This window comes from Schistocerca piceifrons, chromosome X (assembly GCF_021461385.2).
Source record: "Schistocerca piceifrons isolate TAMUIC-IGC-003096 chromosome X, iqSchPice1.1, whole genome shotgun sequence".
In the NCBI taxonomy this organism is placed as follows: Eukaryota; Metazoa; Arthropoda; class Insecta; order Orthoptera; family Acrididae; genus Schistocerca; species Schistocerca piceifrons.
The window spans coordinates 319,657,616-319,684,434 of record NC_060149.1 but is presented as its reverse complement, the minus strand read 5'-3'; the positions used below and the strand labels follow the sequence as shown (position 1 = coordinate 319,684,434).

The 26,819-nt window shown below is 39.4% G+C and overlaps 1 protein-coding gene across 2 annotated transcripts in view; it reads left to right on the top strand.

The window, feature by feature from the left end:
* LOC124722940 (rho GTPase-activating protein 12-like) overlaps positions 1-26,819 on the top strand; it is a 245,819-nt gene that overhangs the window by 180,808 nt on the left and 38,192 nt on the right. For both annotated transcript variants that reach the window (XM_047248103.1, XM_047248102.1), the window contains exons 8-10: positions 7,563-7,775; positions 19,771-19,894; positions 24,241-24,378. In XM_047248103.1, coding sequence (XP_047104059.1) covers positions 7,563-7,775; positions 19,771-19,894; positions 24,241-24,378 — 475 coding nt within the window. The remainder of the gene's footprint in view (positions 1-7,562; positions 7,776-19,770; positions 19,895-24,240; positions 24,379-26,819) is intronic.

Sequence of the window (26,819 nt, the reverse complement as noted above, 5' to 3'; positions counted from 1 at the left end):
ACCCCACACATATTCTGACAGCTAGGAGTCACCTGCTCACTACTTTTACCCATTTGTAAAAGCTCATTTCAAATCGACACATCTAGGGCAAAGCAGCGTGTTGACATTTTGTCGCTAGAACTGTGTATGTCAAGGTCTCGTGTGTAGTAATAAGATGTAATGAGTTAGCAGAAATTGGCCAACAAATGAAAATCTAATGAATCTCTAGGTTTCAGTCCACAGTAGGAAGAAGAGTACATTTTTTATTGAAAATCAAAGTGGCTCTCATTCTTTGTTTTATGATATAGAATTATAGGCATGAACAGTATAGTGTGAAAAGACAGTTTCTAACTGTTTCATGAGAAATTAGCTGTCGGTTTGAATACTGAAGAAAAGGCCAAACTTTCCAAGATAAGACAGAGAGAGAGAACAAAGAGAGGAGAGAGAACAAAATAAATGTTTATTTAGTTAGGAATGTCATTTTTTGAAACTTTTCTATTATTGTAATTCATTATGTGGTTTTGCCCTCAATTTTACCTCCTCCTTGCAGCACACTTGTTGGACAAAAATCAGAGTTGTTGATACAGAGTTCAGTGTGATGGAGAACTCCTTGATTTATCCTAAGATCATGACACAACTACAGCTAATTAGATATTTCTTGTTTAGAAAACATAATTCTTAAGTATGACCTTTTTTGGGAAAATCATTCATCAATTGTAATAGAATGGAGCTCATGTAGTGGCTGGTCAGAAGACTGATGCTGTTGATTTGGTGAGAGAAAAATACTGAAATTAATTGTTATGAAGTTTCAAATACCAACAATACACTGTGTCATACACCACATTCATCTGCCAGCCAAATATACAGTTGTAAACTACAAATAGTACACTCATATCGCACATTTGGGGCTTCAGCAGTTTGCATCTTTCCTGGGACAACTTGACTGTGACTATGACAGTGTGCTATATATTTGTGAAGTACACTGATCAAGCAGAGCCGAAGTGTTGTTTTTGAACATCGTTTCAATGTGCATGAAGACTTGGTGCTGTTCATGGATATATAATTTAATAAAAGATGGTACTGATCTCCCACTGTACACAAAACAGGTCATAACACTATTGCAGAAGCAACACAAAAGCTTGCTAAATTTAAAAGTACACAAAATCTCTAAGACTGGTGATATTTCCTGAAGCTCGAAACATAGTGCGGACTTCAATGCTTTTAATAGTTTTAACTATGAAGCTGTGCCCTGAAATATGATAGAAAATGCAAAGAAATTCTGATCATATGTAAAGTACACAAGTGGCAAGACACAATCAGTATCATCACTTCGAGATAGCAACAGTCATATTACCGATGACAGCATCACTAAAATGGAGTCATTAAACTTATGTAATAAAATGAAACTCCTACAGCCATCCTTTTGATGTTATTTATTGTATGGCAACCAGTTTCGGAAACTCAGTACACCATCTTCAGGGCTTAACTGATGCTGAGGGGCTTCTGTAGAATACTGTAACAGTGATGATGTGGCTGCAACCATCAACTACCAACTGTTACAGTATTCTACAGAAGCCAGTTCATAGATTGTGGCCACTAATGGGATTGTGTGTACAACTGGAGTTCCCCTCAGTGTCAGTTAAGGCCTGAAGATGGTGTATTGAGTCAACAAAACTGGTTGCCATATATAAACAACATCGAAAGGATGGCTGTAGGTGTTTAATTTTATTACATAAGTGACTGGCTGTAGTCCCATAAACCTTCAGTCAGAAGGATGGAGATTCAGAAACTTATTATTAAACTTAGTTTTATGAAATTCTGTAACCGAAGAAGACAAAGCTAACATTCTGAATTTGAATCAAGAACAACTGCCAACATGAGTAACTTACAGTAGATGTCAAGGTGTAGCAAAGCAACTTAAATTGTTTAATGAAGGCAAATCTTCCAGTCCAGATAGTATACCAGTTGGGTTTGTTCCAGGATACGCTGGTACAAAGCCCCATGCTTAACAATCATATACAGCTGCTGTCTCCTCGGAAGATCAGTACCAAAAGACTGGAAAAGTTGCACAGATCATCAATACTTGAGAAAGAAAGTGGGATTTTGTAACATATACTGTGTTCAAACATTATGTATTGCGTCAAAAGTAATTGACACACAGTCAGCACAGATTCAGTAAATAACGTTCTTCTGAAATACAACTAGCTCTTTATTCTCATGAAGAAATGAGTGCTATCAGGAAGGAATCTCCAGTTGAGTCCATATTTTTAGGTTTCCAGAAGGTTTTTGAACCATTCCTCACAAGAGACTTCTGACAAAATTGCAATCTGATCAAGTACCGCATCAGTTGTGCAACTGGGTTCATGATTTCCAGTTGGAAAGGTCTTAGTATGTAGTAATCGATGGAAAATAGAGTAAAAGAGAAGTGGTATACCATGTTCCCCAAACAAGTGTTATAGGCCCTCTGCTGTTATTGATGTATACAAATCATTTAGGAAGCAATTTCAGCAGCCCTCGTAGATTGTTTTCAGATGTGATGCTGTGATTTTCCGTACAGTAACATCATTAGAAGGTCAAAATGAATTGCAAAATGATTTAGGGATGATATCTGTATGGTGCGAAAGGTGGCAATTGTCCCTAAACAAGGAAAAGTGTGAAGTCATCCACATAAGTATGAAAATAAATAAATTAAATTTTGGTTACACAATAAATCACACAAATTTAAAAACTGTCAATTCGACTAAATACCTAGGAATCATGATTAAAAACACCTTAAATTGGATTGGTCTCATAGATAATGTTGTGGGGAAGGCAAACCAAAGACTGCATTTTATTGTCAGAACAATTAGGAGATGCAACAGGTCTACTAAATAGGCTGCCTACACCCTACACTTGTCTGTCCTCTGCTAAGAGCATTGCTGCATGGTATGAGATCCACCCTTACCTGAGAGGCTTGATGGAGGACATAAAAAACTCCAAAGAAGGACAGCTCATTCTATATTATCTCGAATTACGGGGGAGAGTTTCACATATATGATAAGCAAGTTGGGGTAGCAATCATTAAAACAAAGGCATCTTTTGTTGTGGCGAGATCTTTTTATGTATGAAAATATTTTATTGTCACCAGTTTAGAAAGGAGAAATGATCATTGTAATAAAATAAGAGAAACCATAGCTTATACAAAAAGATTTAAGTTCTGGTTTTTACCACACGATGTGATGGAATGTGAAGGGATCAACCGCCCCTTATGCCTTGAGAACAGTATGTCTTTGCCTTATGTAGATCGCAGTAGGTACTATTGATACTTGAGCGCCCAGTGTGGCAGAGGGTAGTCAGTGTTGAGACTCTGAGCAAGTAAGTTGTTGGCTGCTAAGCGAGCAGGGCAGATTTTGGCTGGACAGCTGACCACGTTTACAGTTGTTTTAACGGCTGTGTGTGTCTCACCCAAAGCCGTGGGCCTGACCTCCAGCAAATATGCAAATGGTGTTAATTGAGTGATTTTTTTTATGTGTGTTGAGTGTTCATTTGTGCAGTGTCATTACACAACAACCAACCCGGACACCCCCGATTTTAATTGCAGTGAGGATTGTGTATTCAGTGCCACATGAAGATTATTGGCGTGTGACATTAATAGGCGACCTGTGAATAGTTAGTCAGACAAAGGGAGTAACTGCGTCATTCGTGCTGTTTAGACAAAATATATAGAACATTAACAATAAAGTATGTACCGATTATTGCTACCTGACATCCTAATTAGCTTTGTTGAATTTGACACAAAACAACTTCCATGCAAATACTAACCGATCAGCCTATATCACTTGCACGCAGTCAAACTATTTTAAACTGTTAGGCTATAATCCACTAGTCAATAATGGTGGGTTTAATAGGGAGTGTTTCAAATGGTAGAGAAGTAGTTTGAAGATGGTTTGAAGAACCTACCAGGCACTTGAGTGTGAATTGTGGAGTTATCATGTAGATGGAGGTGTGTGGTCTCGAGCTTCAGAACTCCCATGCTATACTCTTCTGCTGACATTTCATTAAGCCAGGTGATCACTGCATTTTTGGCAAAAAGGTGGAAATTGCTAAGAGCAAGGTCCTGACTAGAATGTGAATGATCACAAATTTCCCTTCTGAGTTAATCCAGCAATTCCTGAGTTGCAGCAACGGCGTGAGGACAGGTGTTGTCCTGAAGCAGCAAATTCATCCAGAAAGCATTCCTTGCCCCATATTTTTGATGGCTCGCCATTGTTTTCTTAGTCTCGCAATAATGATTTGCGTTGATCGAAGTGCCTTTTAGCATAAAATCTACGAAAAGAACAGCCTTAACGAACTGGCAGCAGAAGAGTATAACATGGGAATTCTGAAGTTCATGACCAGATACCACACGTTTAAATGTAGGTGGTTACTATGTAGAGAAGTGAAGGGAACTTTATGTACCTAACAGAATTTTTTTCCCATTAAATATTGTATTTCTCATTTTGTGTAACTAAGTGGTCTTTATTTTCTGGACGACCTTCGCACTTTCGTAATGTATAGAGATCTAAATCAGTTTAACTTTGACTTCAATATTTTTACAACTACTTCAGCAATGGATGCTAAAAAGACATCTTAAATTCTGTCGGAGTTCAGTGACTTTCAGTGCAATTGTATAGAGAGGGGAGGGGCTTTGCAATGCAGAAAATTTGGAAATCGTCTACATCAGATGGGAATATTCTTGGTGAACAGTTCCACAGTTGTTTAGAATAGCTGTTAGAGTCTGCAGTATGTTCTGAACCAAATACGTATGTGCAAGTGTTGTTTCAGTAACATTTTACTGAAATCAAAGATTGATAATAATCTCACTTATTTTCGTGTGACACAAGCAGTCACATATTATTATCTGGTCATTCCAGCCATCAAGATTTTAAGAAAAATATTAGAAACAAAGTTGAGTGATGCAAAATAAGCATTTATTTCTAATAGGTTAAATGAAATATGTTAGTAGATTTTAAATAAATAGTGTGTGTGCTTTGCGTAGTACCTTAAGTGTGTGATTTATTCATGACCATGAAATTAAGAATGCGTTCAAACATTTGGAAATAGAGTGGACCAAAACTGTTGGCTGAAGTAGAACCATGTTTCCCATATGCAATGAGCAGGACAACTGTTGTCACCGGGAAGCTTTCTTTGTGACATAGACAGAGCGCATGCACATCACACACTCATGATGACAGAAATGGCCACACGTTGCCAAATGGACAGCTCTTGTGCCCACCCCTTCTGGTCTATGTGAGCGTACTTTTGTTATCAGTTTAATTCTGATTGACTTCATTCGACATCCCAGAGACCCCAGTTACTTGGATTGATGAATGTGATTCATTTAATGTAATGTAAGACTTCATTACACCCAGGAAGTGGCTGTTTTGTACACACACGTCGTCCACAAATTGCAGGAAGTCATAAATGAAGAGTATATGCTCCTTTTTACATAAATAATATTTTCAAAAGCTATTCATTTTTAGTTGGGAATGGGTCAAAGAGCGTGAGATTTGTATACATGCTTCAACACTGTATCGTAATATGTTAATCATGTAGATATATAATGTGCTTCTTTTCACCTCCCTTTGTGTAAGTAAAAATGATTTGTATTTTTCCATTTATTCTTGCATATTCCACGTGAATATAAACGTTAAACTTTTTCTTAAGATGATTTAAGGGTGAGAAAGTGTTACTAGTGTGCCATTGCCAAATAATATAATCTTCCCTTGTAAATAAGGGACCTAGTCAGTTAGGGAGAACATTTACAGGGTGACAATTAATGAACTGTATGAAAAAAAACAACATAAATTAGTTATAAACTACAACATGCACACACTTTATTCAACATATAAATGTCACTACAGATATTCAGATGTAGGTTATGATGTATTCGATATGCCTGCTATCATTGGTGATGATATGGTGCAGACAAATAGCGAAATTCTACATGACCTGCTGAAGTGTTGGAACATCGGTGCTGTCGATGACCACCTCAGTGGTTGTTTTCAGCTCAGCAATGGTTTTGAGGTTATTGCTGTACACCTTGTCTTTAATGTAGCCCTACAAAAAGGAGTTGCATGTGTTCAGATCCAGAGAATGTGGCGGGCAATCGAGGACCATGCCAGTGGCCTCTGGATACACCAGAGCCAGAGTGCAGTACCCAAAGTGCTCCTCCAGGACATCAAACACTCTCCTGCTTCAATGGGGTCAAGCTCTGTCTTGCATGAACCACATCTTGTCGAAATCAGGGTCACTTTGGATAATAGGGATGAAATCATATTCCAAAATCTTCACATACCATTAAGTAGTCACTGTTCCATCAAGGAATATTGCACTGATGGTTCCGTAACTGGACGTTGCACACCACACAGTCACATGTTGAGAATGAAGAGACTTCTCGATCACAGGATTCGGATTCTGTCCCCCAAATGTGCCAATTTTGCTTATTGATGAACCCATCCAAATGAAAGTGGCCAACAACAACAAGGCGCATGTTCATGCACATACTATTTCCCATCATGCCCTGTGGCCAACTATGCAGTTGGAAACTTGCTAATGCAAACCATTCCGAAGTTATGATGATTTAATTTCATATAGTTCAATAATTGTCACCCTGTAATTTGCAATGATGGAACTGAGAAACAATTCATCACTTACACTCAACCCTTATGGCGCAGGATGTTTTTCTTGTTTGCCTAATTCATATTTCTGTCAAAATAACATAGTTGCTGTTCTGCAAGAAAGAAATGTTCTCTAAAATTAATTTCACTGAGGGTTTTAGAAGGAATTTAAAAAAAATTATTCAACAAAGGCTGCATACACAGAATGTGGGCAATAAGAGGCTGGAAATGGATGATCATTATTTATTGTAGACCTACTATAAGGTAACATATATGTAATGAGCTCTGCTTTGTATGCAGTTTGTGTGTTCTCATATGCCCAAAATGTTTAATAATTTGGAAATTTGCTGACATGTGGAAGTGCTAACAGTTAATATTACAGAAATGTTTTCTGGAAAACCAGTTGTGGCATTAGTTTTACTAAACATTTCTGTTATATTGAAAGGCAGCTACATTATGATCGTAAAAATTAAGATTCGTGGAAGATATTTGTAGGTCACCTAAGAGAGGAGTATATACTTTGTATCGTAATGATAAATGAGAAGCAGAACACATGTGCTGGTCGTCCTTTGATGATCTACTTCATTATCACTTTCCAGGTGTTGCCTAAAGCTTTAAATTGTAAAATCCATGTAGCCCTTTTGCAGAACACATTTGATTTTCACAGTTCATAAGGCTGTCAGTGGGCTGTGTGTTTGTAGTCGCATAGTGTTATATTTGCAATGCGGTAGATATCACCAATCAGCACACCTTCTCATTTATTTATAACTTCTGTGAAAGAAACATCTGTATATGAATATTAACACACATTAATCAAATATTAACATGCATTAATCTGAGAAAAAGAAATTAGTTGAGAGTGGTAGATCTCTTCATAACATTTATTATATTTGTTTTTACTAGTGATAAGGCTGTAATGTAAATGACCTTTTTTCTCCTCCACAGAAGCTTGCTGTTTCTCCAGGAAATGCTTCCAGTTCGCCTGACTTGTGCATAGATTTAAAAGGGGCTCTTGTGGAAGAAGCTGAAAAATTGTCAAGTCGTAAATATGTGTTTGCTATTACCACTGTGCAAGGACTGAAAGTTTTGCTGCAATGTGATGACAAATCACTGTATACAGACTGGTACCATGCTGTTAGAAATGCTATTAGAAGTATAGTAAGTGTTACTGCTCTCACAGAATTGTATGTGCATGTGTGACATTAATTATGCTTCATGCTTTTGTGCATAATATCTATTAAGTACTTAAATGAAATCATCATATTTGGTAACATACAGTTCATTAATGGTGCAGGACGATATGAATTAGGAAAATCACCTGGCACTTAGTCTAATCTCAGTAATGATGCTTCTTGGTTTGATGATTCCAATCTCACACGTGATACAAAGTATTAAAAGCAACTGCGCTTCAGGTAGCAAGTGAAGTTAGATTTGTAATACAACCTTAAGAGTTACGTTTGAATATACTGTAGCAATTGAATACATGTTAAGTTGTAGGCTGGGGATGGGTTGACTAAAAAAAGAAATTGGCAGCCTTCATTTGAATGATTGAAAACTAAGGTAATGCTCTTCTACCGAATACACTGATGGAAAAAATCACAACACAAAAAATAATTAATATAGAGTAATGGAATTTCAGGAGTACATTTGTCTAGGTAACATATTTAAGTGAAACACATTGGAAGATCACAGGTTAATGTAAGTGCGAGAAAGTCATTGCAAATGTGAAATGCTGGTACATTAATAACTGGTGTAACCATCAGAATGTTGAAGCATGCAAAGATGCATGCATTTTGTTGTACAGGTACTGGATGTCAGTTTGTGGGTTCCATGCCTGTTGCACTTCATCAGCCAATATGTGGACAATTAATGCTGGTTGTGGTTGACACTGGAGTTGTCGTCCAATGATATTCCATATGTGCTCTACTGGAGACAGATTGGTGATTGAACAGGCCAAGGCAACATGTCGACAGTTTGTGGAGCATGTTTGGTTACAACAGTGATGTGTGGGTGAGCATAATACTAATGGAAAAACCCCCTGGAATGTTGTTCCTGAATGGCAGCACAGCAGGTTGAATCACCATACTGACATACAAATTTGCCATCAGGGTGCATGAGATGATAACAAGAGTGCCCTTGCTGTCATACAAAATTGCACCCCAGACTGTAACTCCAGATGTAGGTCAAGTGTATCTAGTACACAGACAGGTTAGTTGCAGGCCCTCAACTGGCCTTGTCCTAACCAACACACATCCATCATTGGCATGGAGACAGAAACAGCTTTCATCAGAAAGCACAACAGAGCTCCACCATGCCCACCAATGAGCTCTCGCTTGACACCACTGAAATCACTAATGGTGGTGATTTGGAGTCAGTGGAATGCATTCTACAGGGTGCCTGGCTCGGAACTGCCCTTGAAGCTACCAGTTTGTAACAGTTGGTTGTGTCACTGTGGTACCAACTGTTGCGCAAATTGTTGCCGCAGCTGCAGTATGATACACCAGAGCCATCTGCTGAACATAGTGGTCTTCTCTCTCAGTAGTGCCATGTGGCCATTCAGATCCCAGTCTTCTTGCAGTCGTAAATCACCATGACCACTGCTGCCAGCAGTCATCTACAGTGGCGACATTCCTACCCAGTCTTTATGTAGTATCGCAGAAGGAAGATCCAACTTCTCATTGCCCTATTACAAGACCTCGTTCAAACTCGGTGAGTGTTGATAATGGCATCTTTGTCACCTTAAAGGCATCACTATCACCATCAAGTCACCACATTCAATCTCAGAGGCAACTAAAGCTTATGACCATTACAGTATGAATTGAAAACAAACTTGATTTGCGTACCAATAGTGGCGATACTAGTGCCACTACTAGGTGAGTGGTGTGAAATTTGAATAGACACCATGTTTCAGATGTAGAAACACACCTACCAACTTCCGTTTATGTCCCACAACTCCTCAGTGTTGTGATTTTTTTTCTGTCAGTGTATATGACTGTTAAACACCCACATCTGTTGTATCTTGTTATTAAAGAGTACACAATTTATGTAAGTCGGGAAATTGAAGGTAAGCCTAAATTGGCAGTTGAAGCATATTGTTAGGAACATGCTGAGATCGAAATGAATAGGATTTCCAATGTATTTTGGTCTTTCTAAAGTTCTGTTGATGCATTTTCATAGTCAATTCTATACTAAAGTTGGTAAGCAGATCTTGTTACCAGTAAGTCAGAGTTTCTGACTAGTGTGCTCTCTCCAGTTACTACCAGTACTTTCATAGGTGCTGACAAGCAAGTCAGAGGCTGGCTGGAGCAAAATAAATAGGCACTTATTTGACCATAACAGAGCTGGCTTATTTCAGCTCTATCAATGATTTTTTTTACTGTGAAAAACGGCAAGCTGCATCATGATAAGCCTACGGTAAACTGCAGGTCCCCTTACAACTGGCTGGGTGAGTCAGTTCTGAGATCAGAAAAAGGAAAGGTCATTGCATCTCCAACTGGAAAAAGCCTAGTAAAGCACTGTGGTGTTTAAACTAAGCTTCAGGATTCTTTTCTTTGTTTGGAAATGGCTATTATTTATGATTTACTACAAGTTAAATGTCACTAAAATATTTGCCTTTACTACACTCCTGGAAATTGAAATAAGAACACCATGAATTCATTGTCCCAGGAAGGGGAAACTTTATTGACACATTCCTGGGGTCAGATACATCACATGATCACACTGACAGAACCACAGGCACATAGACACAGGCAACAGAGCATGCACAATGTCGGCACTAGTACAGTGTATATCCACCTTTCGCAGCAATGCAGGCTGCTACTCTCACATGGAGACGATCGTAGAGATGCTGGATGTAGTCCTGTGGAACGGTTTGCCATGCCATTTCCACCTGGCGCCTCAGTTGGACCAGCGTTCGTGCTGGACGTGCAGACCGCGTGAGACGACGCTTCATCCAGTCCCAAACATGCTCAATGGGGGACAGATCCGGAGATCTTGCTGGCCAGGGTAGTTGACTTACACCTTCCAGAGCACGTTGGGTGGCACGGGATACATGCGGACGTGCATTGTCCTGTTGGAACAGCAAGTTCCCTTGCCGGTCTAGGAATGGTAGAACGATGGGTTCGATGACGGTTTGGATGTACCGTGCACTATTCAGTGTCCCTTCGACGATCACCAGTGGTGTACGGCCAGTGTAGGAGATCGCTCCTCACACCATGATGCCGGGTGTTGGCCCTGTGTGCCTCGGTCGTATGCAGTCCTGATTGTGGCGCTCACCTGCACGGTGCCAAACACGCATATGACCATCATTGGCACCAAGGCAGAGGCGACTCTCATCGCTGAAGACGACGACACGTCTCCATTCGTCCCTCCATTCACGCCTGTCGCGACACCACTGGAGGCGGGCTGCACGATGTTGGGGCGTGAGCGGAAGACGGCCTAACGGTGTGCGGGACCGTAGCCCAGCTTCATGGAGACGGTTGCGAATGGTCCTCGCCGATACCCCAGGAGCAACAGTGTCCCTAATTTGCTGGGAAGTGGCGGTGCGGTCCCCTACGGCACTGCGTAGGATCCTACGGTCTTGGCGTGCATCCGTGCGTCGCTGCGGTCCGGTCCCAGGTCGACGGGCACGTGCACCTTCCGCCGACCACTGGCGACAACATCGATGTACTGTGGAGACCTCACGCCCCACGTGTTGAGCAATTCGGCGGTACGTCCACCCGGCCTCCCGCATGCCCACTATACGCCCTCGCTCAAAGTCCGTCAACTGCACATACGGTTCACGTCCACGCTGTCGCGGCATGCTACCAGTGTTAAAGACTGCGATGGAGCTCCGTATGCCACGGCAAACAGGCTGACACTGACGGCGGCGGTGCACAAATGCTGCGTGGCTAGCGCCATTCGACGGCCAACACCGCGGTTCCTGGTGTGTCCGCTGTGCCGTGCGTGTGATCATTGCTTGTACAGCCCTCTCGCAGTGTCCGGAGCAAGTATGGTGGGTCTGACACACCGGTGTCAATGTGTTCTTTTTTCCATTTCCAGGAGTGTATAATAGGATAGAGTCAATAATTTTCTATCTTGATAAAGAAAACACACATATTTCATTGTTTATTATTTATTTTTTCTTCTTTCCACCTCAAAACTAACAAAACTTCTGTTACTGTAAATTTTCTCATGATCTTCAAAACATTTCAGACTCTTCTAACAGTTTCATCCTCTTAGAAAACAAAATCTAGTCTGTGACCATTATTATTCTGTACCTTTTCTAGTCGGACAACTTTTGTTATGCATTGTGTTTGGGAAAAAAAAAAGGTGGTGATATAATTTTTCATCATTTCTGTAATCGTTCTCACCCCCCTCCAACCCCCATTACAGCTACAGTCTGCCACAAAGTACAACAAAGACTAACTGACAATCATGACACATTTTTAAGAAGTATGTACCCACCCTAATGTCACGTGTTGAAGCTGCTATTAAGTCTGGTCAGAGATTAAGGCTTGGCTTTAGTTTCCTCTTACGGTGCTGGTGTAGCATTGCAGTTACTTTCTATATGAGTCCAGAATATGACCTAGTTTTCAGGTGAATAATTGGTACTGATTTGCTTAGCTATTTTGAACCATTAAGTGCATTTTGTTAATTACGTCTGTCTAGGGAGTCACAGAAAGATTGACTTTTGCCTTCTCTTTGTTTTGGTTGTTACTTCATGTTAAATTTTGTGTGTGTGTGTGTGTGTGTGTGTGTGTGTGTGTGTGTGTGTGTGTGTGTGTGTGTGTGTGTGGATAACAGTATTCATGTAGATGGAACAGAAATGTAGAAGAGAAATATTTTAAATGTAAACCACTCTATCCCCCAATGAACTACAGACCTTGTGAGAGTTGGTTGACTTGTATGCCTCAGTGATACAGATAGCCGTACCATAGGTGCAATCGCACCAGAGGGGGGGGGGGGGGGGTGAAGAAAAAAAAAAAGAGTTGGTGCCTCACTCACAGGAGTGTCAGCCATATATTTCTTCATCTGTGTTTTAAAAGTTCACATGGGTCTTTTGGCCTTGCCATTTGCTTGGGGATGGAAAGGCAGAGAGAGCAAGTATTGAATGCCATTTCTGCAGCAGAACTTGCTGAAAACTGGAAACGAAATTGTTGTCCATTGTCCAATGCCAGTGCAAGAGGAGGTCCTTGAATACTGAAAATTCTGCTGAGAGCTTGATCACAGCCTCCACACTCGTGGACCAACAGTTAGTGATGTACAGAAAGTCGGAGTACACATCGAGGACAATAAGCTGTGTTGTAGTCAGTAAGGGGCCCATGAAGTTGACATGAACCCATTCCCACGGATGTGAGGGCGTCAGCCAGGTTGAGAATGTTTGGTGGGGAGCCGCTTATTATTGTTCGCACTGATGACTGTTGTTGAAAAGACGTTCCCCATGCCAGTCTATGCCCAGGTGAGCAGTTTAGTTTGTAAGTTGCCTCTGTGACCTTGATGCAAAAGCCGTAAGATTATTGGACACAGAGTTTCTGGCAGGACCACCTTGGGAGGCCGTAGATTCATGGTTAGTAGGATAACTGATGGCAGAGGTGGAAGTTATGTTGCAAGAGGTGGGAGACTCTGCCGGTAATGTGCTGTGGCCAGCACTGTCGTATGTATTACCATAGGCAATATCTGTGGTAAGATGGTGTCCTTGGCCATGGCTGCTGCCACACAGATCACTGTGATGAGAAAAGAAGGTGAAGTGGTGTACAACAATTTTGTATGTCACCATGATTGTGAGTTGTCTTTTGAGTGAAATGTATTATTTCTTACATGTCACCAAGCAGTGAGCTGTGGATTGAAGGGGTGCCACTTCCAGCTCGATATATGTTTGAGAGTTTAACTGGGATACAGAGGTACCGGTGTCATTCTTTAGCTGAACTTGTTTATTGTACAAAGTGAGCATGGTGAAGAGTTTCATAGGTGACACCACTGTGGTTTGAGACTCCAGTGATTATCAATTAGGTCCTTTCGAGACTAGCGTTTTCGTCCAGATTGCAGCAGACAGACACAGTATGCCCTGCTCTTCCTTACAGCATGCCTTGCACTGTACCCACCTCTCAGGCAGTCTTCTATGTCATGTTTTCGAAACCTGTCCAGTCACAAAGGAAATGAGTGCTAGACGGGGAGGCTGAGACTTCTTTAATTGTTTACAAAACGGAGCTGGAACATGGCGGTATAAGCGCTGTATTGTTGCCACATTTGCTGTGTCGCAAAGTTTCCCCTCTACTGGGTCTGATGCAATGGCAACCACCTCGCTCCAGAATTCTAATCAATGCTCTACGACCTGGGAAACTTCTAAGAATTGGACAATTTTTAAAACATTCTCCAAAGTAGGGTCCTCAAGTTGTAGGACTTTCTGACACACCTCCTTATTAGAACTGTTGATATTTTTAAAAATATCAGAAATCTGATTTACTGAAATTTAAAAAAGCCCTGAATATATCAAAAAGAAAAGTATAAGTATATCAACGGAAAAAATATCGATGTGCCGGCCTATAAAAGTCTCGGCTGCACATTGTAAATATACTGCCGGTTTTAGAGCTGTATGTGTAAGTATTGATTTATTATTAGATATTCTGTACATCAACAATCTAGCCGCCTGCCTAACTCCCATAGAGCAAGAAATGATAGGAAAATGAAGCACATTCGTGCCTGGTGATAACCACTAACTGCTTTTAAGTGGCACAATAAAAGGTGTCTGATGGGTCCATTGTTTGGTTTCGTCACATATTGGATTTGTCCAGAACACTTCATGTCTACTTCAGTTTTTTCATTTCTGTAAATGCCAGTGAACTAGCAGTTGTAGTGCCAAAATTGCATGGTGAAGTTAAACGTTCCAGTTTCTGCCGGTAGCAACATGTGCCATTTAAGTCAGCATTTCCCCTCACATTTCTCGTGATTTCCCTAAATCGTTCCAGGAAAATGCCGGGATGGTTCCTTTGAAAGGGCACGGCCGACTTCCTTCCCCGTCCTTCCTTAATCCGATGAGACCGATGACCTCGCAGTTTGGTCTCTTCCTCCAAACAACCCAACCCTCACATTTCTCAGCCCACTACAGAGACTAGTCTTGTCATTTAGAGCTTTGTTCATAATTTTCAGCAACTGTTTTTGAAGAATGCCGATGTGAAAAAATAGCACACTAGCTGTGTTAAAAATTGTTGTTTTTTAATGCAGCTGATGTGGTATGTCTTAACATCTGAAATCATGTTATTCCATTCTTCTCCCCCCCCTCCCCCCCCCCCCCCCCCCCATTCTATCAGACTTCTTGTTTGTGCCACCTAACTTGCTTCACATGGTCAAAGAGAAAGACTGGACATGATGCAAGCTCAAAAAGTAGTAGGACTCCTTCACACAATTAAAGTAAAATTATGTTTTACTACATTTTCAAAAGAACAATTTCAAATGTTTACTGAAAATTGTCAAAAAAAAAAACTCAATATTGGCATATCGATATCGATATATTACTGAAAAAAAAAATCGATATTTTATCAACAGCCCTACTACTTATCAAGAGCCACCCAAATAATTGCATCCCTAATCGTCACCTCTGCATACACTTCCTTAGTTACTGGAGTCACAAACAGCATTTTTTACTGAGTCCCTGCACACGCAGTATGACTGATTATGCTGTTTGTGACAACTGATAAAATTCCACATGGAATGCAATGACATGGCAGTGTCAGTGAAAGTAGGTAGTTAATAGAGCACACATTTCGCCAAGCATCACGTGTGCCGATTCCATTTACACAAAAGCTGGTATGTACTGGGTGAGATCCATTACAGTAAAAGCGATCTTACCACATCTAGAGCAGTTACCTGGAATGCGGCGAAGTGCTGCCGGAGGCACTTCTCATATGCTTGCTGTTCTACTGCCTTCTCATCGTAAGGTGGGAATGATGGTGAATTTGCACCCAATGGCTGGGACAGCAATGAGGACAACAAGGCCTCCAGATATTACTGTCCCTCTAACTGCTGTCGCAGAAATTGCTGTAGTGACTTCCATCGACACTTCTGGTGAAGTAGCTTGTTGCACACAGTCAATAGTTACATAACAAACACGAAAAATGTCTGTGATCGTCTCCAATTATAGTGTAACTCAAAAAGAAAAGAAAAGAAAACCCTCAAGATGACACTTCCAGAACAAGTGAGTTTAATTATCTCGCATGACGATTGTTCGCAACAGATTCAATCTATGGCATAGTACAGTTCTAGCTAGCATACTACATAGCACGATGAGTGAGAGCAGACTGAGGGCAGTTGTCATGCAGCAGTTGCATATGTAGATGGCTTGCCGCAGGTGGTGCTGGGAGGCACTTGTGCATACCTCACGCATGGTTCCTCTGCCGCAATGTCTCCCCCTGGTGGCCAAGCTTGTGTCGTATGTACCAGTCATGTGGTGATGACTGATATCGGAGACATCGGCTGGTGCCCGATGTCTGTGTGATAGCTCAGTGGGTTACCATAGATGTAAATGTTTGTCAAATAACATATACTTGTACACGTTTCATATCATGATTGGATTAACTGCTTATCATTATATAAATCAATGCTACAACAGTAGACTTCCATTTGCCTGGCATCCAACAGTCTAGGCAGCCCAGTAGCTGGTTCCATTCCAGGTTCAGAACCAATCGGAAGTGTCTGCTACGAGTCTGCTATTGTTAGATGCAATTGGCATTGTTCAAGATCAGTCAGGAGCATTCAGACTTTACTCAGCTGGTCTCAGCTGTCACCAAACACAGGTTCAGTTCATTGGTTTGATTGTGAGCAGTTTCCACCATTTTTTATTGTGATCTAGGATCCGTATTACAGTAGTGAATGTAAATGTCAAAATGACGTCTATAAGTTTTATTGACATTAAGCAGTGACAGTGTTCTCAAAACTGAAACCTTCTTCAAGTTCTGCATCAGGAGAGAAACGTAAACATGTAACTCCGATAGCCAACTGGAAACTGAAAATCATCAAATGCCTGCAGAAAGGTGAGAGTGGAAATATTTCAATAAATGAATTTAATATTGGCTTGTCAACCTTTTATGACATAAAAACAAAAAGATGAACTAATGAAATTTGCATCTCAGTTGTTACCAACTAAAAAATCGTCTTCCAGACAAACATTAAAAAACCCAAAACCTGAACAGATAGCATGTTGTACAAATGGCTCAGTGCAGTATGCTCTGAAGGAAAGCCAGTAAAGGGGCCAGTGGTTATTGAAAAGGCAAAGAAATTTCAACCAGATTTAGGTGTTGCAGAAGGTGCATGCAGTTTTTCTGATGGTGCGTGCATGCAGTTTTTCTGATGGTTGGGCCAGAAACTAAGTTTTGGCATGGAATTCGATGAGTTGATGGAACTGGAGAAACACTTTCAGGAAAATAGGGCTCAGCAGAAAAATATGAAGATAAGTTTGACGAAATAATTGCAGATAATGACCTTAACAGCTTATCAGATTTAAAATTTAAATGAAACAGTGCTACTGTGGCAGTGTTTACCAATGTGTACTATAGCTGGGGAGGTGAAAAGGAAGGGTTAAAAAAATTGGTAAATCTGGGAAATGTCAGGCATTTAAGAACTGTATGAACTTGCCTGTCTGTTCATTATGATGTTCAATCAAATGTGCGGATGACCACCATTCTTTTCAAAACTTTTTTTTCATCATTTTGTGTGACAAGTCAAAGCAAGCTTCAAAAACCTTGGTCTACCGGAAGACAGCAGAGCTACCCTTCTTTTGGCTGTAAAGTGCATCCACCAGTAGCTGGCTTATTTTCTGGAATCGTATTTGCTGCACTTGTCACACCTAATGTTATGTCACTAATTTAACCACTGGATCAACTCTGAGTGTGTGTGTGTGTGTGTGTGTGTGTGTGTGTTTTTTTTTTTTTTTTAATAGGAGGCTCTTTCATTCACTTCCTGTTAAATATTGAGTGTGATGTAACTGACTTTCAAAAAAAGTGTAGTGTACAAAATGCTGTCTAAGCTATCACACTATCTTGGGTTAAAGTACAAAACATCACTTCACAGCAGTGCAGGAGAAAATTTCGGCCAACTGTGGATCCCACATTTGATTCAACATCACAGACAGTTGAGAAGGAACAACATCATCCTGAAACAGTGTCTGAAGTTTTGGATGTTGTAAGCAGTGTAACCAACCACAATCCTATGGAAAACGTGTCTTAAGAGTAACTTGCGGAGTGGATTCAAATATATAACAGTGAACCTGTCAAGCAGGAACCAACTGATGATCAGGACACTATCCAAAGTGTAGTAAACACCCAACCTATACACTATCTTGGAGAGCGAGACTCAGATTAGGAAACAGAAGAAAAGGAGGGAATCGTCTGTGCAGAAGCCACAGAGTCCTTAAATAAATTCATCATTTTTGCTGAGTGTAATGCTAATTGTAGTGCCTCTTTTACTTGTTGATATACGCATCATTAGAAATAGCCTTTATGCCAAGCAACAATGATCTCAAAAAGAAAAATGTATTACAGTTTTTTTTTAAAGTCAAACTACAGTATTGTACAGTACATTTGAGTAAACAAAATGTGTTCAATAAAAAATTGGTGCTGCCCTAATTTTGAACTAAAGTCAATTAACTTAATGATTCTGCTAATCAACATTTTATTGCAAAACATTGTGTTACAGCTGTTTTTGCTGTATGGCTAAGCCTATATCAGTAGTAAGATAGTCAGACATTTTAGAGACTTCGGCACTGGGCTGGTCCTGATTGAGCCAGATTATCAGACTTCTGTTGTTGTTTAACAATATAAGTACATTTATTAGAATTCTGATTCACATTTAGTTATGATTTCCAGCTATGAAGAGTTACTCTGTGGTGTAAGAAATGAGAGTTTCTGGATATGTAAACTACTTCTCTGTTGTGAAGAAAAACATAATTTTGTTGTGTTAGTAGTAATTGGGTATGCCTGTCAGCAACAAATCACTTTATGTTAAAGTTGAATCTTGGATTGCTCTCTCAACAACTATTTTTTATCAAATGAAATGTAGCATTTGGAAAAAGGAAAGGATAGAACATACAAATGCTGAAAGTGAGTCACTCCAAACTATGAATTAGCAAAGACACAAATACAGGAAACTATTGTGTACTATTTCATACACAACAGTAAGGAGCAGTGGGCAACAGAGTGCTGCATCAGTAATAGAATTAAGTTACACTGAACCAAATTCAATATCAGTTATGAGGAAATCTAAAAAAGCCTTTGGTGCATTCCAAACACAGTCACCTACAATAGCAAATTCCTCATGTGGAATGTACCCCTGAGCTATATGTGCAAGTCTTAACATTGTGATCCAAGTCTGAAAGGTCATAATCCAGCTTGTCACAAGTGCTCATGATAGTTCCAGGAAGAGTGCTGCCGATTAACCAGAAGGAACCAAATATGAAAGGGTTAACCAAGTGTGAACATTGTATTCTAATGTGGATCATGATCTGTAAATAGTTGCATTTTGCGCCCTCAGACACTGGTGAGATCTTTCACATGCTAAAAAATTCATCGAGGCATATGTTTTGTGCACGTATTGTAGTCTCCTAATCTCTTGCTGCTCCTTCTGTAAGTAACTGGTTTTCCTATTATTCAGGCTATAATAAGTTTCTCAATAGAAGAATTAAGTTGCACTGAACCAAATTCAATATCAATTATGAGGAAATTCAAACTCGCTGTTAAGGATCAGGAATGTTTTGCACAAAGTACAGAGAATCTAGACCTCTTCCTTGCACACTGCTCACTGTCAAATAGAATGCAGACCAGTGGTTGAGAGATAAAAACATTATCTGTTAGAGAGGATAGCCTTATTCGGCAGATAGTTTTGTCCAGTTTGTTCATTTACACCAGTTTGTAATTGATCAGTTGCAGTTATGGCAGCATTCAGTTGTAAATGATTGGTAATCAACTGTTTCTGCAGTTGGAAATGTCATTCATAAAGGGATGTGTTTTTACCAAGTTTTGTGCTATTTCATTAGCCTTTTTTAAACATTTCTGGCTACTGCGGAAAATCTTAGATTCATTACCAGTCATGAATAAGTTGTAAGATGACCTTACCAGAGATGACTCCTTGTCATTTGCAATTTGTTACTGTCATCATGTGTAAATTGATAATGTTTTGTTTTCAGACAAAGGAGTCAGGACTCAGAAATTCCTCTTCTACAAAAGATGTGGGAAGTTTTCTGAATCAAGCCATTTCTCCCAATCAAAACAGAAAAGTTCCAAGGATTGACAGATCACGCTCTGTGAAAAGTATGTTTCTATTAATGTTGTACTGTCCTGTGTGTATATGCTGATTCCACTATGTGTTTGAAATCATGATCACTATCTGTAACCATGAGTGCATTTTAAATGGTGTTTTAACTAACCTGTGACATAGAAATTACTGAAACTTTGGATCATGAACCTGAGAAAACTACATTTCCCAGAAACACATCCTTTGTTCATTTGGAAGGCTTTCACCTTTGTATTAGTATGAGTTTTCTTTGTTGTATGTCTCCCCCCCCCCCCACTCTCTCTCTCTCTCTCTCTCTCTCTCTCTCTCTCTCTCTCTCTCTCTCTCTCTCTCTCTCCCCCCCCCCCCCTCTCTCCCTCTCCCCCTATCTATCTATTTCTCTGTGTTTGTTTGTACACGTGTGTGTGTGTGTGTGTGTGTGTGTGTGTGTGTGTGTGTGTGTGTGTGTGTGTGTGTGTGTGTGTGTCGAGGGAGGGTGGGGGGGGGGGGGGGGTGCTTGTTCAAAACGAATTCTGTATGTCTGTTATAATTCAGTAATTCATCTCACTTCAAGTGCTGTAATAGGTAAAAAAAGTGATTAATTGGAAGGCAAAGAGTGAAAGTGGAAAGAAAAAGGAGAATTATCTGAGCTCTAAAATTTCTGTGGGGAGTAAAACTCCAGTAGAGCAACAGAAAGGAGAATTATCTTTTAGTAATTGTTCATTTGTGTCATTATCTTAGTCCAGTGAAGTTGTGTCTTTGGCTTCCAGGCTGCTGTGATGTATTCCATTTCTATTTTCTCTAATTTTTAAGTGTGTCCCCCTCCATCATGTGTTCATGCAAATTCACTTGAACTGTAATGTCTTTAACAGTATTTCACTTCACCTTCTATAATTATTTTTCTGAAGTTTCATTTATTCTTATTTGCTCAAAGATTATGGACATTACTTGTAATTTTCACATCCCCATTCCCATCTCTCTTTCACGTAAACTCAATACACCAAATACAGTCTCATTTAAGAGGAGTTTGATTTCTCACAAAAATGCTACTAATAAGTTAAATGGTACCATAAGGGTACATATGTCTGAAATAGAATTTGAAGACACCGACAAAATGTTAGTCTTTGTAAATTGCACGTACTGTAGTTTAACATATGACAATGCTTCAAATAATAAAACCCCAGTAATCACTCAAAATGTCAGTAGTGTTTAGCAGTTTGTGGTGGTAAGAATCATCAATAACTGCTTTATAATGGACTTTTTATATACACATTCAATGAGAAATTTTCAAACGTGGAAATCTGTTGGAGTCCCTTTCTCAGTGAGGGGAAAAATTACAGAAATACCCAAGGTTCTGTATGTGGTACAAGCACCAGTTCTTGAGTAAATAGTATATTAAGTGGTCAAAAAGGGAAACACTTGCAAAATATACTAACACATGCTCATTTCACTGTTTGTGATGAACCTCTATGTGACTGTGTCAAGATGTGAATAGATGAGATTGAAATCAAATCTGAATCGGCCACAGCAATGAAGCATATGGCATTTTCAGTTGTTGTTGTTTGATCTTAAATGGAACAAATACTTTCTTCAAAAAGCTAGATTTAATTCAATTCTTAATGGAATACACAATTTGTTTAGTTTCATGGAACACTTTTGAGTATCAGAAAAATATTACCACATAAAGTCTGCAATTTTTTGTTTTTAATGGTATTTGCTACTTATTACTGATGCAAGTAGACTGATATTTTAGTACAAGCATCATATACACAAGTCTGTAGGATATTAATCGAAAGAAGTTGGTTGTTTTTACTGCAAAAAGAATGTGTGATGTGCTGTATTATTTAAAATTGTAATGTGAAAACTAAACTCAGACTGTTGAGCATTTACGAGTGGTAAAATGAAGTAAGAGATATAATGGCTCTATTGCCTTAGATTATAGGGGAACCTGAAAATGGATTTAAGTAACAGCTTAGAGGTGTTAATACAGGCTTTGCTTTTAATTTGAAGATAATCTGTCAATCCCTCACCCCCCCTCCCACCCTCCAGCTCCAAATCTTAACTGTTGCAGCCAACAATGATCTGGGGATTGGCAAATTAGTTCCCTTTTTGGTCCAAAACTTGAAAATGCAGTAATTTTCTTGTAATTTTGAACACATGCCCTATTTTGCCACATTTTATGAAAACCTTTTCTATTTCTTTTCTCATATTTTGCTAACATTTATTTCTGTGGTATGATGAGTGTTTGTTTGACAATAAGGTTGTATATGTCACTTCATAGAGTAGGCCTACTTTTTGTATTCCAACTTAAAAGTTGTGTACATGCATACTCTGTTTACACATATTCTATTTACTGTAAGTGGTGAATGTGGAGAACAATAGGGCTGTTGGAGGCAGCGGTGGATTACAATCTTTTGGTCCACAGTTACTGCACAACAGTTTTATTGTACAGTGAGGATATGTTTTGTGACCTCACAGTAATTCTCCAAACATTTCATACGCAGGTGATAGTATAACTGCATTCCAGTCAGTAGCATAATCATAGCACAGTAATTTTTGCTATGTTTTTGAAACTCCATCATTTAAATCAAAAGAGAATTTGATGAAACAGCTTCTCTTAAAAAGTTCCAGTGATTGTGTTTCTCATAAGTTGAGGATTGTATGTGTTGTGTATTAAACCGGGGACCTAGAAACCATGGAGAGGCTTCATGCTGCCATAGCCCTCAGTGGTACACAACCCCACAACAGGCCACAACAGTCGATCCACCCCACAGCTGCCCCACATCGAACCCAGCGTTATTGTGCAGTTCGGCCCCCAGTGGAGCCCCCTCCCCCCACATCCCCCAGGAACGTCTCATACCAGACAAGTGTAAGCCCAAATGTTTGCATGGTAGAGTTATTATGGTGTACGCGTATGTGGAGACAGTGTTTGTGCAGGAATCGCTGACATAGTGTAAGGAGAGCCATCCCACATTCGCCGAGATAGATGGAAAACCTCCTTAAAAGCCATCCACAGGCTGGCTGGCACACCGGACCACGACACTAATCTGCCGGTCAGATTTGCCAGGGACCGGCATGCTTTCCCGCTTGGGAAGCAGTGCGTTAGACCATGTGGTTAGCCGGGTGGGCTAAGTTGAAGATAGTTTTTTTACAATCTAGATGTTTTTAACAGATCTGTTTTTAATCATCACAAATAAAAGTTCTTAACTGTGAAGCTTCTGTAATGTTTTCATTGGAACATACACATATTTATTGAAAATGACATATTGAATATAGTGGCCATGCTTCGAGTGAAATTTGTTGCCCTGTCTTTAAAAAAATGAAAATATTTACTCAAAATTCAGTGCACAGCTTGTGAGAAGATTGTGCACCACTTGCCAAAGACAGTCATGATTGCTGAATAGAACTTCAGTTTATTAGTACAACAGTAATCAGAAACTTAGCTGGCTATCTCTTTAATTCAGTACCACTCATTCATTTCTTAGAGCATCCTCTGCTCTGTGAACAATAATTTTTTCACCTTTTGAGTACACTTAACTTGTCTAAAATCTTCTTTTACTGTTTAAAAGGATGTACTGCGAAGTAATGCCTCCAGATTTTTTTATGTGAAAACTCTTATAGGTTTTTAAATAAAGCCAACTTCATTAACTCTCTTTATATTTATTGTTCATATCTACATATTTATTTCTCAACATAGCCACCCTGGTGAGAAAGACATTTTACCCAACAAGAGACAAGTTTGATGGTACTGTCATGGAAGAATGTTTCACTTTGTTGAGGGAGTCACAACCTCACATCTGTTTGTACCACTTCATCACAAACAAAGCAAAGTCCCCAAAGGGGTTCCCTAAGTTTTGGAAACAGGTGAAAATCAGATGGAGCCAAGTTGGCACTGTATGGAGGATGCTCAGTGACTTTGGACCCAAGGCTTTCGATTGTTCCAGATGTCGCAGCACTCGTATGTGGTCTGGCATTGTCATGCTGAAGGAGAGGCTGCTCCATGTGTGGATGAACTCTTTGAATTTGTGAAATTCAGTTACAGCATGCTGTTTCACATACACTGATATAGTTAAATTACACTCCGCCATATTACGTGCTACAGTTCGGAGCCCTCTAGTGGTAGAGGGTTGCAACTTGTGTCAGCGAAGTGGGGAAGTTAACAGAGTGCATGACATACAATACCTCAACCAATATTGAGAACAGAATAAAAAATTTGGTGGCATTACTTTTCAGCATGCACTTTGAATTACTATTAGTTATTGTATCACACTCTCCTGATGCAAAATACAATGAAATTTGCAATTATCTTTCATTGCATGGTGAATGATTAATATCTATATGTTTCTCATTATTTATGAAAATAAATTATTATTTATTTCTTCAGATAAAAATAAAGAGGGCAGCTTGGAGGATTTAGCGTCGAGTCCAGAGGACCAACAAATTGGCATACATACTCGCCTGAAGAACTTTTTTCTGCGAAGGCCACTAAAAGAAGCCTTAGAACAGAGAGGAATTTTAAAAAGTAAGAGTTATGGAAACTTACTTCAATCTCATCAGTAAAGTAAAATTTCAAAACATAATATGATAATGATAATTCAGTATTGCACACTCCTGTAAAAAGAAGTCAAGATCCCTGTGATAGGTAGAACCAATACTTAGGGTGTTTATAAAAGAGAAATGAAAGAGTATCTAAACTTTCACCTGATGAATTTTTCTATACATGGTTGGGGGAAGACCGATCACAAAAGGGAATTGTTTAACAATCTAATAACTTGCATTAAATAGTAGGCTTATTTTACAGTAATAGGTGGATTGAGGATACCAAGTGCAGCTCTTTATGATCATTTGTCTGCTGTATTAGAATATTAAGTTCTACAGGAATCTTTTTTAAAAAAGAAAAATGGGAGCATTGTGTGTTCCAAGTGCAGTGTTAACCCTTTTTTCCTCTTTGGTTTTTTACATGTGTACATGTATATGGAATGCAGATGTATAGAGAACAGGGAGCTGTCATGGTATACCAGTGCCTAAAGTATGCCCATACAAGAATTACCCATTTATTGTAGTTGTAATTCTCCTCGCAGAAACACCATTTACACAATTAGATATTACAATAAAACACAAAATTATATTATACTACTTTTGACTTGTAATTGGTAACAGTGTGTTCTGCATTGCCAGAAACAGTTTTGTAGAGGAAGGGGATCATGCTGAACATTTCCATAAATATTTCATGGGATGGTTTTCACCACATTTACACTTGATGTTGTTAGGCGCCTCACCAAAGATTGTGACCTGGCATCAATTTCTTAACCAGCTCAGTAATCCTTGGATGACATAATGCTGTTGAAGCTTTCTACTAAGAAGTCAACATTTATTGCCTACTAAGTGGTTTAAAAATTTCAGGATGTAATTCACATGGATCCCTTTAAATGCTTCAGGTGGTATGGCATGACAAAAAACTTGTTATTAAGTATTATTCATTTGACTTTATTTGTTAGATGTTCAACTGAAAACAGATATGCGCTGTTTGAGGGGGATATGTTATAGTAAAGACTATGACATGGGAACAAAACAGAGCAGGAAGTGCTACTATGGAAATTTTGAATAAAGATGAAGAGGTAGTGTACAAAGATCGTGACGATGTCCTCCAGAGATGGGAAGAATATATAAAAGAGCTATATGACACAAATAGCAAACCAGAAACTCTGGAACTTGAATCACACAACAGTGTAAGTGATGAAGAGAAAGGACCGACCATCATAATGGAAGAAGTAAAGTCTGCCATTGCTGCAATGAAAAATGGCAAAGCAGTAGGTACAGATACAATACTGGGAGAAATACTGAAATGCTTGAACCACAATGGAATAAGAGAAATATTGAGGTTATGTAATAAAATATATGACAGTGGTGAATGGCCTGAGGACTTTTTGACAACAGTAATGATTCCATTACCGAAAAAACAAGGAACCAAGAAATGCAGCGAGCACAGGACAATCATCCTCATTTCACATGCAGCCAAAGTGATGTTAAGAATAATTAATAAAAGACTTGAAAAAGTAATAGAGGAGAATCTCGGCGAGGAGCAGTTTGGCTTTAGATGGAATACGGGCACCAGAGATGCAATAGGGCTCCTACGAATCTTGGGAGAAAGGTTTATTGAAAAAGGAAGAGACCTATATATGTGCTTCATCGATTTAGAAAAGGCATTTGACAATGTGGTTTGGGACAAGCTGGCGACTATTATGAGGGAAAAAGAGAGTGGCCTGGAAAACCAGAAGACTTATAAACTCATTCTACCTTAATCAAAAAGTTTGTTAAAGTGAGAGGAGAAAGTACAAACTGGATCAGACTAGGGAAAGGAGTAAGACAAGGATGCTGTTTATCACCTACTCTTTTCAACCTGTACTTAGAAAATATGATTGACCAATGCTCATTAGATGACAAAGGAGTAGAAATTGGAGGAAGAAGAGTAGTGTGTTTGAGATTTGCTGATGACATGGTCCTTCTAGCCACAGGGGAAAAAGAATTACAGGATTTGGTGGACACCATTGCAACTAACGGAAAAAAATATGGAATGAAAATTAACACAAATAAAACAAAAGTATTGGCAATAGGAGGAAATAAGGAAATAAAAATTGTGCTGAATGTAGAAACACTAGAACAGGTGCAAAATTTTAAGTATCTTGGAAGCAGGATAGACACCGACTGGAAGTGCACCACAGAAATTAAAACAAGGATAGCAATGGCAAAAGAGGTGTTTTATAAGAAAAGGAGAATCTTCTGCAGCGGTCTGGACAGAGAACTCAGAAAGAGACTCATAAAATGTCTTGTATGGAGTGTTCTTCTATGTGGCACTGAAACATGGGCTATGAGGAAAGAAGACAGAGAAAGGCTGGAGGCTTTTGAGATCTGGACATGGCGGAAGATGGAAAGAATAAGTGGGATGGACAGAGTAACAAATGA